General features: G+C 31.9%; 1 protein-coding gene and 1 long non-coding RNA gene across 2 annotated transcripts; both read left to right on the forward strand.

The window, feature by feature from the left end:
- The first annotated feature begins 2,103 nt into the window (after positions 1-2,103).
- LOC102654006 lies at positions 2,104-3,245 on the forward strand. Its single transcript, XR_409040.3, has 4 exons — positions 2,104-2,243; positions 2,305-2,494; positions 2,581-2,860; positions 3,078-3,245. It is a non-coding gene; the product is annotated as an uncharacterized LOC102654006 (long non-coding RNA).
- A 6,050-nt stretch (positions 3,246-9,295) lies between these two features.
- LOC725997 (UDP-glucuronosyltransferase 2C1) lies at positions 9,296-12,632 on the forward strand. Its single transcript, XM_016912925.2, has 5 exons — positions 9,296-9,807; positions 10,529-10,896; positions 11,175-11,394; positions 11,817-12,042; positions 12,260-12,632. Exons 1-5 carry the CDS (start codon positions 9,327-9,329, stop codon positions 12,549-12,551), a joined length of 1,587 nt encoding a protein of 528 aa, XP_016768414.1. The 5' UTR covers positions 9,296-9,326; the 3' UTR covers positions 12,552-12,632.
- The last annotated feature ends 1,927 nt before the right edge of the window (positions 12,633-14,559 follow it).

The following is a 14,559-nucleotide window of genomic DNA, read 5'->3' on the forward strand; positions in this document are numbered from 1 at the left end:
ACAAGAAGAATACGAACATTTCTTTCTAATCGTAACTTTCGGGCCTCGTGTTAACATTGTTAAGAACATCGTTACCGGTAATCGATCCGGCAGAAGGCGAGAGTTGATTTGGAGAACGGGGGCGCAAAGAGTTTTTCTCCATTAACGTGGCAGCCGGCCCCCTCCTTTCGATTCCCAAAGGGACCGGTGGCGTGCAAAGGTCACTCATATGCAGCACGCTCATAGATCATGGTTAGTCGGACCCCTGGCTGCCCTTGGTGGTTAGCCATAAGACTACTTTACCTTAGCATCCTCAATTATCCACGGGACGGTTCGTTCTCCCCAAGGAGATCCGGCATTGCCCGCCCCAACTTTCCCTTATAATTAAATCATTAATTAGACACTGACTTTTCTCCGCTTTTCGGGAGGAAATGCGATCGGTTGCCTGTCTCATCGATGATCATTAGTCCGATTTGCAGATGTGAAACATTAATCGAGCCCGATTTCTCTTAAGGAAACATATCGGTGCAATACATTCGGTTGATGAAATTTATTCGTTCATTTAGGAGGAGATGGTTCTTGAAAAAAGTATTGAACGCGTATTTTTTAAAACTGATACTTGAAATTAATCTTTAAAGATGTTAAAAGGATTGGAAAATGTAGAGGAATATTTATTTTATTTGATATCGAAGAAAGTACGATTTAATTTTTATGATTTATGTAATATATAGAAGAAGTTACTTATAACGAGTAAAATAAAATTTTATTTGAAAATAATATATTATAAAGTAAAAATATGTCTCCTCTAAAATCAAGTATAATAATATAAATCGATATTACTTGTCATACGATCTCCTTTAACGAGATCGATCCAAATTTGAAAATTTATTCGAAAATAATTTGTTCGATTAATAACACGATATCCGGATTATTCCAAAAAGAAAAGAAAAAAACGAAGACAACAAATTAATTGAAATGATTCGGTATTCAATCTTCAGAAACGAATCGATATTCTACCAATTGTTTTCCACACAACCTACTTTCCCGTGTTTCACGAATACCCGCTTTCCCAAGTGTATCAATCGTACGAAATAAAATCCTGCAAACAAACAGGGAAGCGAACCGTGTAAATAAAAGAAGCGGAATCCAACGGAAACCACCTCTCGCTCTACGATCCTACGAGCGAGAGAAACGAAATTACAAAACCCGTTTAATCTACTCGCCCCAGATTCCTCGACGCGATCACCTAGATTTAAAAAATCCTCAAGATGCGCATCAGTGGTGCATCAAGTTGCTTATTAAAAGCGATACGCCGCGCTTTTTTACACAGCTCGTTTTTTCGAGAAAAAAATAAGGATAATGCTTCAAATTTAATGATTAAATGAAAAGTTGCCGTTGAAAAATAGTTATTTCAAGAAATTGTTTTATAAAAGAAGAATAATGAATATAAATGGAGAAAGAGATAGTCTCTCTATCGAACTGTGGAATTATAACTGAATCATAGAAATAAATGAAAAACATACGGAATATCATTATTTTTTCTTGTACAAAGTTCCATTTTCAAGTGAAAATCAAATTTAAAAAAATTCATACATGCACGTATGTATTTCATTCAATTTATTCATCGCTAATTTCGTTTCTATTTATAATTGTACAAAAATATATTTTCTATTCTACTCATTTTCAACTCATTTTTCATCATCAGAAAATCACTCTCTTCCAGTTAATCCACAATTTCGGAAATACCATCCCATTTTGATCGATGCCGGACAATTTTTCACAGGCGTCACGAGAGATTGAATTTCGCCCCGCGGTTCTTGATTCACTTCGCCTCCTTAATTAATGTCGCCGTGGCCCTCTGAATTTTTTAAACCAACCCCTGAAAAGCGAAACGCGGTGGAATGAAGGTTTCAATGATTCATCGTCACAATGCGGTATTGGGAGGCGGCGTGTCCCGGAGATAATATCCCCTTAAACGAGCGAAGAGGGGTCGTGGGAGGCGGTGGTTGACTGACAGGGCGGAGGAAGAAATCTCATTCTTTTCTGATGGGCGGCGCGAGAAAAGGAGGGGGATCCAAGGATGGATTCTGACTCTCCGGCAGGAGATATTTAAATCATCGTCAGTCTTGCGAAACATCATCCGTCTCGGTTTGTCTCGCTGTATCGGTGAATGTATCTCTCGAACGACGATAAATCATCTTTCTTCCCGCGCGATAAACACTTGGGTCGATTCGCTCTGGATATGATTTGGTATACAATTCTTGGTAAGAGATTTTTTTTTTTCTTTGATGAATTTAATTTTAACATATAATATTAAAATTCAAGGTGAGATGGTTGCGTGATTTATACATAAGAAGATGTTCTTTTGATATTTTGAATGTTAATAATTTGAAAGGAAGATAATTAAGTTGGGAAAACAATAAAATTCTAATTGGCTGCTAAAAGATTGTAGATAGTTTAAGAATATGATAGAAGTTGTGATTGAATTATATACTGCTTATCTGTGATAACTATGGTAAGTATAATATCTATATGTTGTATTTGTAAAAATAATTATAGAATAGAAAAAAATATAAAAAGTTATTCTATTGTTTAATTCAGGCAAGAGCATGACATTTATTCATTCCCTGCAAGAAGAATATAGAAAGTGGAATTGCTCGAAACAATCTCTGCTTTTTATCCGATTTTAAGAATGCACGTTGAACTGATTCTTAGCCAGGAACTACTTAAAACTTGTACCATCTACGGAGAATACTTTGCAGAATAATATCTTTTCTAGAGATATTTAAATGGAAGAAAAAGGGAAGGAAAAGTTCTCGTCGTGATAATTCTTTAAGTTGCGATAAATAAACAATCAGTTTTGTAATATTTATTTTAAAAGGTATGTATATAAAAATTAATAATTACGTAAAATATTAAAACTTTTCTCATATCACGTTTCACAATTTGATTAAACACTGCTACTTTTGTTCAAAATTATTGCTCCAAATTGATCGATGAGAAAAGTTTATAAATTCAAAATTGTACGACTGCTGGATCCATTGATATTGACATACAACATTCTATCTTTAATATTTATCCTTTACAAATCAATACAGGGATCCTTCTTTTATACATTTACGTCTGGTCTCTGATTATGAGTGGGATTGCAAGGATTAAACTGACGACAGGGTGCTTTCCCACTGGATTAGACACGTAGCAGACGGTATTGTCATATAGATTTCGTACATTCAATAATAAAAGATAAATTTGTACTTCCTTATCGAGACGAGGTATCGAATTTCTTGATATAATAATGAAAATCGCGGATTTACCTTACCTTGTTCCATACACCATTGAACGAAACGTTTCCCGAAAATCGCAATCGTATTACGAAACCCTGTTTGCTCGTCTCTTTCCATTCCAATGAAAATAATACATGATTTAAAATAATAACAATACCTATTCCAGATGATCCAGATTAAAATCGTCATTTTTAATTATTTATTTAAAATTATAATCTTCATCAAACGTTTAACGTTTAAAAATTTCTTAAATGTTTCGTCCAATGATTGAATAATCATCGAGACAAATACTTATACGTTTCTGTTCTGCTTCTCTCCTCTGGCAACCGCCACTAAATCACGTGGCGTAATGAATATTCCGCTGTGCATTTACACCACCTCAGGAATCCCATACTAATACATTATAAATAAGCCGGAGACAGGGTATCGTAAGGGGATGAAACACGTGGGTAGGGATAATCTGCGTGATCGTATTTAAACTAGTGACTCGGGCACGCAATGCCACGTGTACAAGGATCATTTTCTTGCGTCTATCCGGGGGCGCAGACTATCCGGATTACAGGCCAATTTCATATTAATTTCCGGCCGCGTAGCGAGACGAGGCTTACCTATACCCCCCGGCCTCGGTATTTGTTAATGTTATCACGAGATTGTCTAAAGGTTTTCGCTCGAGTTTTATTACGAAATCGGGGAGGAGGGTGAGGAAGGGGCCCACCACCGCCCGTCTCCATCCAATCCCTCTTTGCCTTTTTGCGATACGGGCATTGATTAATCGCTAGAAACTCGAAACACTGCGCCGAGTACGGATTATTCGCCGCTGCATAAAACAGTTCTTCTGCGCGAGGAGTTTGTTATTACATCCAGGTTACAGCTATTAACGTCGGCTAAAGTCGGATATAGGATGGATCGCGGGGAAATGAAACTCCGTTATTATCTTTATTGGATACTTGTTATAAGCTGCTGATTGCAGCAGTGTACTTAATGCAATGTATCTACGGAATGTTGCATTTATATAATGTTAAACTTTTCTCTTTTTTACCGTTGCTTGCGTGATATGAAGAAAATATGATTCTAGTTGCGCGAAAGATGAAAAGAGAAACTATGAATGTTGTATTCTCTTCTCGTTACGATATATATTAAAAAGTGAAAAGGATACTTCGTTATTAATAAAGATTTAAAGAGATATTAATTTCTTGTACGAGAAATAAAATATAATTATATTGAAAATAAATTTAACACCGTTACGTAGACCATTGCAAATACAATAATCGTCTAACTATCATCGAACACTTTCATCAATTTCACGAATACGTCAAATGCATCCCACAACGAGGTCACAAAATTATTCGCCCATATCATCGCCATTATCCTGAATTTCGAACATTGGCGACCAAGATAAATAATTTTATTCGTGCGTGGGTAAATTGATAAAATAGGATAGTTTGCCGTTGATTATACGATAATTATTCGCATTGGCGGATATATTCGAAATGATTGGACATCACGTTATTGTGGTCCATTCGTTCCGATTTCGGGTGCATTCTGCGTCCCCACAGGACATCGATCCCCGGCTGCGAAATCCTTTGCAACGGGAGAGGGGGTGAACAGCGGGGAGGCCAGCCGGGGGTGGACATCCATTGGATCGATCTGGGGTCTGGCCGTGCCACCGCAAAGAGCAACAGTTGGTTTTTATATAGACTAATATTCGGCGAGCGTGACAGCGGACGATTCCAACGAAGTTGGAATTGCTCCCTCGTAACGGCATCGTTGCACATCGTGCCACTCTTATTTTCCGCGCCGTCTTTCCCAACTTTCCCTTTCCGCCATTTCGAACACGATCGTTGCCGCGCTTTCACCGTCCTCGTTACGTATCGATAAAATGAAACGCCTTTTTCTTCAAACGATGGCCGAAGGAATTTATCAGAATTTCTAAAAAAAATTGATGTGATTTCATTCCTCTTGTGATTTCTTTCCTCCTCTTCTCGATTAACTTGATTTTTGTTGAAATGTTTTTACGATTGTGTGAACGTACGAATGTGAAAGAGTGCTTTTATTAAATAAATATTCAAGTAAAGTATTATCTTTTTTAATTTAATTTTATAGAAAAGAAAGAATTAAATTAATTGGAAAAATTGGGGAGAGATAAGGATCTGTATTCTCTATTGGAAAATTAATAGACTAGAATTGCATAATTTATCTACATAAAATAATTCCTTTGGAGATTTAAATTATTTTGATGACCCGAGAAAGGAAAGAAATATTTTTACATGAAATTTATAGAGAAATATATATATAAAAAAAAAAGGAAAACCATATGTTAATAAAAAGAATTTATATGAAAGATAAAAGTATTGCTTCATCGCTGTTAAGAATAAGATGAAATTTAATAAATCAGTTATAATTGTATTCGTTATCATATCATCTGTATAACTCGAAATCTGACAAACCTCAAAATATGACAAAGACGACGGTTATCATTTGAGCAGTGTTCATTGTTTCGCGAATTAATCGACCTAAATGCCATAACGAATACAGAATACCTTGATCGCACTTCCAGACGCAAAGGATATCTAACGTAATCTCTGGATAACTAGTTTAAACTAATGTATTTAATGTAATTACCAATTGCACATCTCAAATATCATAAATTAATCTTATCAAGCGTTTACATTCGCAAAACGTTTGCTCGCTTTTCCATTTAATGCGACTTAACGCTGTCGAAATTGCGATCATTCCTAGGTAAAATTTTCCACAATACGATATTACATTAGATTATATTATTATTATCTCTTCACAGAGATATTATCAGTATTTAAAAAAAAAAATCTTCAATAGTTGATAATGAAATTCACTGGAAATATTACATCAGAATTATAAATTGGATGTTTACGAAATCGAACGTATCTATTACAATCAATAAAATTAATTCCCAACCGATCAACCAAATAAAGATCCAATTTATTATATTGATTGTGCTGAAATCCATCTCATGAATTTTTTACGGTTTGAATATTTTTGAATATACTTCGAAATCCATCGTTTTAAATCGATCAATTGTCCGTGATTTTAAATCGTGTCGTTGAAAAAAAAATGAAGAATACACCGATTAAATTTTCAATCTCGATTAAAAATTGCAACACACGAGTGACGGGTTGAGAAGCACTGAGATAGACCTAGGATGCGAGGAAGAGTAGTTTCACGGCTCGTCGTGTTACGATTGCTGTCGATCCCGAGAATTAGGGAATTAAATCGACCCGCTACCCACCCTCCACGCCCCCTTACACCTGACGTATTTCAAATACGGGCATTGGATAGGAGGGTCGGACGTCTGACGGCAAGTTCACGAACACACAGAGGCTCTGGAGTCGCTGGAGGCGTATAGTTACTTGCCGGCTCGACGGTATTATTGACAGGAGAAGGCCAAGTGTGTAACTTTGTTGGGTTCAGGCTGGAGGAGCAGTAGAGATCTCTTGCAGTCTCGAATCGGTAGTGGAAGGATCCTTATACTCCAGCATACCGATGGGTAATAATAATCGTTATATTGTTAGATAACTACTAATTCTTTGATGAGAAATTTTTTATTTTTTTTTATTTTTTTTTTTGTTGCGTTGCATTGTTCCAATATGTGTACGATAAAACAAACAATGAAAGAATATTGCATTCTGAGATATTTTGAGATTTGATGATAAGCTAAACATTAATTAAAAATGTATTGTATTATATTCATATATTCAGACATTTTTAATTGAATATTAATGATTTCTTTATCTCTCATCTTATTTCACTCAGTATGAATAAAAAAAACAATTTATTCTTTTACACAATAAAATTAATGATCTCATAACATATTAATATATTTATAGCAATGCATATTCTTCTTTATATTGTATAAAAGTTTGATTAAATTTTTCAACAATTATGCATATTTTAAACACTTGATTACGGGTTATTAAATGCAATTTAAAAGACAGGTATAATTTATTCTTTTCATATTAGATGATGTAAATATCAGTAATTATATAAATAATTCTTATTAAAGTTTTTCCCAATTTATTTTATAAATTATTTTAAGTAGAATCAATATATTTTGCATGGAAAGTTCAAATTTATTCAGTCCAGTGTGTGCTTTATCATAAAAAGTCGGCAGTCCTCGGCTCCACACTTAACGTCAGCGCTGAAGGGGTTAACAGGGAGAAGGTGTGCATATGGACGAGCGTTCATTTTATCTTGAGGAGGAAAATTACAGAGTATTTAAATAAGCGATTTGTATAATTGCACACAAGATGTAACACGTATACAAAAAGATTATTCAACACACGTGTTATGTACTCTTTGTAGCGAAAGGGTTAATTTTACGTTAAAAATAAATCTTCGAATAAGTAAGGATAATAGGATAATAATAATTGTTAAACAAATATTCGAGATTCCTTAATTTAAAATTTATCAATCAAAAAGATTTATTATCCATCAAATTTGTCAGTTAATGTTTGCTCTAACGATAATAATATTTTTAAATTTTCCCAGAAAACCCATTTAAAGATAAAAAGAAAATTGTACACGTACATAGCACACATAGCACACAAGTACTTCAATAAATTGCACGTCGCTTGGTTTTCAGTCAAGAATACTCGTTTGTTTGGAGTGATATTTTTCATGTCATATTAACGGCTTATCCACCGATATTTCCTGGATTATTGTTTTCCTTGAAAACAATCCAACAACGTGCAAAGAATGTGAACCATGGCGTTACTTGTTTCGCGATTGTGGTTTCACGGTTTGATGGAAATCGAAATATCGAAGCAATGTTTAATTTAAATTTTAAACTTCAATCGTGAAATGGTTGTAGAAAAAAAAGATCGATCGAATATATGTAAAAATTTACATATTATGGAACAATAAACAACTATTAAAGATGTGTTCCCTGGCATTTTCGATTTTATCAATACGTATATAGAATTTTGTCTACGACAATTATTACTAAATGATTGTTTTCCGTTCGTTATATTTAAATTTACATTTTCATAAATTTGGAACTTGAAGTGTGATGACAATTTACGCGATTAAAAATTTTATCCTGCAAGATTCTTTTCCAAAAAAAACTTCTCGATATTCCACGAAATATTTAATCTTTGTTGTGCGAAATGTTGTGCTAATTTTACATTATTGAACCTTCTCGCCTAATATTTACTCTCACGATACAAACAAAACTATGTGTCGTTTAATCTCGTCCACATCGAACCACTTATTTTATTTCACGATCGAGTTCGTTGACAAGAGCAAGTCATAGCGAAGCAATTACAAAGGCATTCGGACATCGTTTACACTTTACGAGGCACTAAAGGGGTAGAGAAATGCCGTGGGCGAGAATGGTCTTCAGGATATTAGCACGTTATTGCCAGAGTTTATTGGTTTTATCGATTTCCCCGCTGCCCTATTCCCCGTTGTCCGGTGTAAAAAAGAATTAACATCCGAGTGAGTGAGTGATTTGCTAAAACGTGACATAGTAACAATTGGACATCGAACGGGCAGGGAAAATTTTCCAATCAAGCGCGTTTCGTTCACCAATTTGCCAAATAATTGCTATCATACGACGAGCGAATAATAATAATTTTCTATTGTTAATTCAGCTTACGAAATATATCTTAATATTTATCACGAATAAGATATTAGAAATATTCTTTGTTAAAGATCGTGTTAATAATAATCTAATAGCGCGAGTAATTATTATTTTAATTTATATAGAACTAAAAAGTATATTTATTATAATTAGTTATCATCAGATCATATCCATTAAATCAATACAATATTACTATTCCGAACAATGTATAATTCTAAATTAAAATATAATATGGAACAATGTATTAATATTTATATAAGATTTACATTATATAAGTATAATATATTAATTCAATATTATAGAATATATATATATATATATATATATATATGGCATACTTATATAATTAAATGATTGTACAGATATGATATAATTTCCGGTAATTTTCCGTAGTTTCATTTAATAGAGGAATAACGGACGTCTAAAGTCAGTTTATCTTGAGAAACATGAAACGCAATATCGCGGGGCTATCTTTTCTTCTACACGTTTTAATTATCGCGAATGAATTGGAATGTTACAAAATTTTATCCGTCATCCCAACGCCGTCTTATAGCCATCAAATTCCGTATCGACAATTATGGCTCGAGTTACACGCACGTGGCCACGAGATTGTAGTGATCACCACGAATCCTATGCCGAATATCAGCTTGCCGAATTTCACCCAGATCGATATCAGTCAATCGTATAGTTGTTTAAAGGAACTTAATTTCATCGAGAATCGGTTCGAACATCTTAGCTGGTTGACGTTCTTACAGAATTATGTTATGTCTTTGTACACGTGTTTCTTGACCGAGGTGTTCAACTCATCTGAAGTGAAAAAATTATATGCCCCGGATAATCCTGTAAAATTCGATGTTCTGTTGGCGGAATTTTTCTACGGACCAGCCATGTGCGCTTTTGCCCACAGATTTAACGTTCCATTAATAGGTGTGTATTTATTTTTTATAATTTTAAATATATTCATCAAATGATTATTTGTTTAAAAAAAAAAATTCTTGAAAATAAAAGTTTTTATTCCATCATTAATAATAAATAGATATTGAATATTATTCAATAGTATGAGAATATTGAATAATATCTTTTATTATCTAATGATCTGATGATATTTTACTTTTATATAAATATATTAATGATTATTATTGTTAAATAAAATTATTTAACAGCTAATTTTATTTCTTTTGAAATTTTCGAACGTTCTAAAATAACTTGTTTACGTGAAATTTATTAATAAAGAAATGAAACGGACGATAACTTTTATATTTCCTATGAAAATATTGTTATATTCGACGCAAATTAATTAACATTGCAATCGAAATTGAAATCATTCCTTGTGAAAATTGTTATATTTTCTCAGTCTAATTATTTCTCTCTTATTTCATACGTATCACAAATAACATGTTTGTTATTGTACATATACATTGATTTTAATTACGCAGTCAGATACACACTTTCAAAAAGAAAAAAAGAAAAAAGATTAAAAAAGTTGATAGGACGTCATCAAAACGATGACAATGCTTTTTTCCATGAAAATATTTAAACGGGAGCAATTATTTTTCTTTCTCTAAACGAAAAACATAATTTTATTTTTAACGAATGAAAACTATCATTTCTATTTCTATTTTCAATTAATCGTTTTCTATGATCGTAGGATTAAGTTCATTGGGAATGATTACCTTGAATGAATTTATTCTTGGAGGGCTCGTTCTACCTTCTCATGAATACACATGGGAAATGGAAGCGAACACGGGCACAAATTTGCCATTCTTCAAGAGATTGAGTAATTTCGTGACTATGTGGAGTTTCCTATACAACGTTAATTTCAATATATTTTTCTTCCAACAAAAACTGGCAGAAAAATATCTTGGACCACTACCGCCATTGACGGATATTATGAGAAACACTAGTTTAATTTTTATCAATGAGATAGACATTTTATCACCTGCACGGCCGAAACTTCCAAATATGATCTCATTCAATTTTTTCCACGTGTCTGACAATCCAACCCCTTTATCGAAGGTACGACATACACTTTGTTTTATAAATATCATTTATCATATATAATATCATTTCATTACTTGTAGAGAAATAAATATTGCGAAGCAAAATGATATATATATAAATAATGGAAGAAGTGAATATGAAAGAGATGATAAAATTCGTAATTATGTAAAATATATTCTGTGGAGAAAAATCTGTATTGATTTTTAATAAATCCATAAATTTATTCAAATAGAATATGTTGAATTGCACGAGAAGGAAATATAAATTTATTAATTGAATTATTTTTATTGCAGGATTTGGAAGAATTTCTAGACGATGCGGAAGAAGGGTTTATTTATTTCAGTCTCGGTACCAACGTAAGAAGTTCATATTTGCCAAAAGAAATTATACGCATGTTTTGCAATATTTTCTCAAAAATGCCATATAAAATCGTGTGGAAGTACGAACAAGATTTACCCGAGAAATCCGGGAATATTTACATTAAAAATTGGTTACCTCAACAGAGCATTCTTGGTATTTAATTTTTAATAAAATATTCTTAATAACTATTGGGAATAGATAGTTTTTTTCTCTACGATTGCTGATCAATTTTAATTTTTGAGACACGCAAAAATATTCTTGATCGTATGTATCGATTGTACAATAATTATTTAGAAAATCAATAACTTTGATACTCTAGTATCTATTATACAATTTTTCAAACCTATCTTTGATAAATTAAAATATTAGATTTAGTAGTTAAATTGCATTGTTAAATTATATTTAATTGTATAATAGATATCGAATTTTTATTTAGACACTAAAATTCATGGATAAAATAGAATCTTTCTAAGATTATTGAAAATCAATTTTTTTTAGAATTTAGAATTTCTAATCTACTCATGATAATCATCAAAATATATACGTATTTAACGATGCATATATATATTTTTCAGCTCATCCAAAGATTAAATTGTTCATTTATCAAGGAGGTCAACAAAGTACCGAAGAAGCGATTAATTTCGGGGTGCCAGTTATCGCTTTCCCAATATTAGGAGATCAAGATTATTTAGTAAGAAGAATCGAAGCTCTTGGAATAGGAAAGTATTTTGATATTAGGACAATTATTCCAGATCAAATGAAATTCAAAAATGCTATTGATGAAATTATAACCAATGAAAAGTAAGTAGGAATATTTAAATTTATGTTAATTAATGATATGATTAATTAAATACTATTTAATTTAATAATAATATACCGGATTAAATTTTTAATTAAAATGTTTGTTAATATACGTACCAGAAATTTAATATTCTATTATATCTTTGATAAAAATTTTAATGTATTCGTGATTATTAGTATGATTTTTATTTATAAACGATGTTTCAACTCTTTTCAGATATAAGAATAGAGTGCTCGATATTCGAACTCAAATTAGAGAGACATCTCAGGATGTGAAAAAAATTGCTTGGTGGACGGAATACGTGATACGAACAAAAGGCGCTTTACATCTTCGTTCCACACTAGCCTGGGAACCTTGGTATCAACGTTATGACATGGATATTATAATATTCTTGACGATTGTGATATTCATAATCTTTTTAATTGTTATCAGTATTATTGTCAATATTCTCATGTATTTTTATAAAATGATGGACACTTCTACTCATCGAAAACACAAGATACATTGAAATCAATATGATTTAGAAATTGTCAAAAAAATTTCTGTGCATACAAATTTGCAATAAACTAACATATTTTATGATCTTTAATATTTTCTTGACGTTATATGTACATGCTTTTCCAGATCTTAAATTTAAATATCATGTACATATCATTTATCATATTTATATCAATTACGTAAAACAAGATGTTTAATAGTCTCGCAACAAGAAAGGATAAATTTAATAAGAAAAAAAGTGTTAAGAAAAATGATTGAAAAAAAGGTATCATTATAATTTAAATAATTCAACAGAAGACCAATGATGTAATGAAATATATGTTATGCTTTCAGATTTTTATATACATTTTTTTATACAAATAAATAAATCCCAATCAAGATATTTTTTTGTATATCAATTTTTCTATTTGTTTCAACTTCTAAAATGAATCAAAGAGTATATAATTCTTATGAAAAAAAAAAAAGAAAGAAAAAAAGAAAGAGAGAAAGAAAGAAATTTTCGAGTAACCTTATTAAAGAGAAAAAATCCACCGCAATTAATAAATAATAATTTTATCCAAAAAACGGTATCAAGAGGAAAAAAATTGATAGGGAAAACACCTTAATAGACGCGCGCATACTTGGTAAGGAACATCGAGTTGCAACAACAACGTTGAGAAGCAAAGACAAACATAGATAAACAAGTATCAAACTCTCGTTGCATGAATTATCACACTCCGCCTCGTTTACATTTGTTTGTCGATGCTGCGCTGTTTGCAGCCGTGCTTGTCTTGCGTTCGTTCATCACACGTTGTCGACGTTGTGAAACTTTTAATTCATCTTCGAATAAACGTCGTTACAGAACTTCTGATGGTATACAGAGGATAAATGAAATTAGTATTGATTATTCATCGATTAAAACTTCGCCCGATGGAATTAATGAATTATCGAATTATTGAAGGGAAATTAATGTAGCCAAGTGTGAATTGTTCGATAATTATCTTATCAAATAATCGAATCGTTAGAAATTTCTTTCAAGGACCAGATTCAATATTGAACGTGATTTTTATTATTCAAATTTTATATAGATTTTATTAAACTTATTTATTGATTAAATTTATTAGAATCAATGAAATAAAGTACTACAAATTTTTAAAAAAGTGATGCAATAATATTGCTCATAATTTCATTTGAATTTATTATTGATTAAAATATCAATCAAAGGAAATGAAGAAGAAAGAAATATTTATAAGAAAAAAAAGATATAACAGAAGCAATAAGAATATCTATAATTTTTTAAACAACAAACTGGCCAAAACATCTTAATAGGAAATTCCACAATTGATGTATAATCAATCTCGATTAAATTTACCGGCAAATGACAAACGTGGCGAGGAGCCCGAGCAAACTTTCATTTCAATTGAAACGTGTAAGCGTTGTAAATAATTCATTGAACGTGAGAGCTCCTATACTCACGTCGATGGCTAAGTTCCCATGTCTGATTGATACGGTTTGCTACTGCTATTTCTAGTCTCTATTTCCTATCTGCACACTGTCAATCATTCGCTGTTACGATCGGCAAGTTTAATACATGTATACATAGAACACGAGAGAGAGGAGGCACCTACACAGTACCATTGTACCGTAAGAGGCTTCTATGGCTCGAGTTCCATTATGACTTTCCTTCGAATTTCCCGTAATGTATGCTAAATCTTTCATTTCAATTACCTATAATCACTCGTGAATTCCGATAGAAAAGCGAAAATTCAATTGTAACTTATCAGTAAATACTTTTAGTACACAGATATATAATTTACTTTTAGTACAGATATATAAATTATTTCATCGATCAATTATAATCATTGTATCAATATTTATAATATTTTTGTAAACTCTTCAATCATTTCACTTACGATATTAAGAAAAAATTCGCAACAATTTAAGATACAATGAACGAAAAAAAAAAAAGTCCCTAAATTTCAACAATTTTAGCATCGCGAAAACACATTCATTCTCCATTGGAAAATTCACGTTTCCAC

This window comes from Apis mellifera, linkage group LG6 (genome assembly GCF_003254395.2).
Source record: "Apis mellifera strain DH4 linkage group LG6, Amel_HAv3.1, whole genome shotgun sequence".
Taxonomy (NCBI): domain Eukaryota; kingdom Metazoa; phylum Arthropoda; class Insecta; order Hymenoptera; family Apidae; genus Apis; species Apis mellifera.

Bases quoted from the DNA above. Each gene is read 5' to 3' on its own strand.
- LOC725997 (XM_016912925.2), top strand. From the start codon at position 9,327: ATGAAACGCAATATCGCGGGGCTATCTTTTCTTCTACACGTTTTAATT. The intron at 11,395-11,816 runs GTATTTAATTTT...TATATTTTTCAG, and splicing joins ACCTCAACAGAGCATTCTTG to CTCATCCAAAGATTAAATTG. The intron at 12,043-12,259 runs GTAAGTAGGAAT...AACTCTTTTCAG, and splicing joins GAAATTATAACCAATGAAAA to ATATAAGAATAGAGTGCTCG.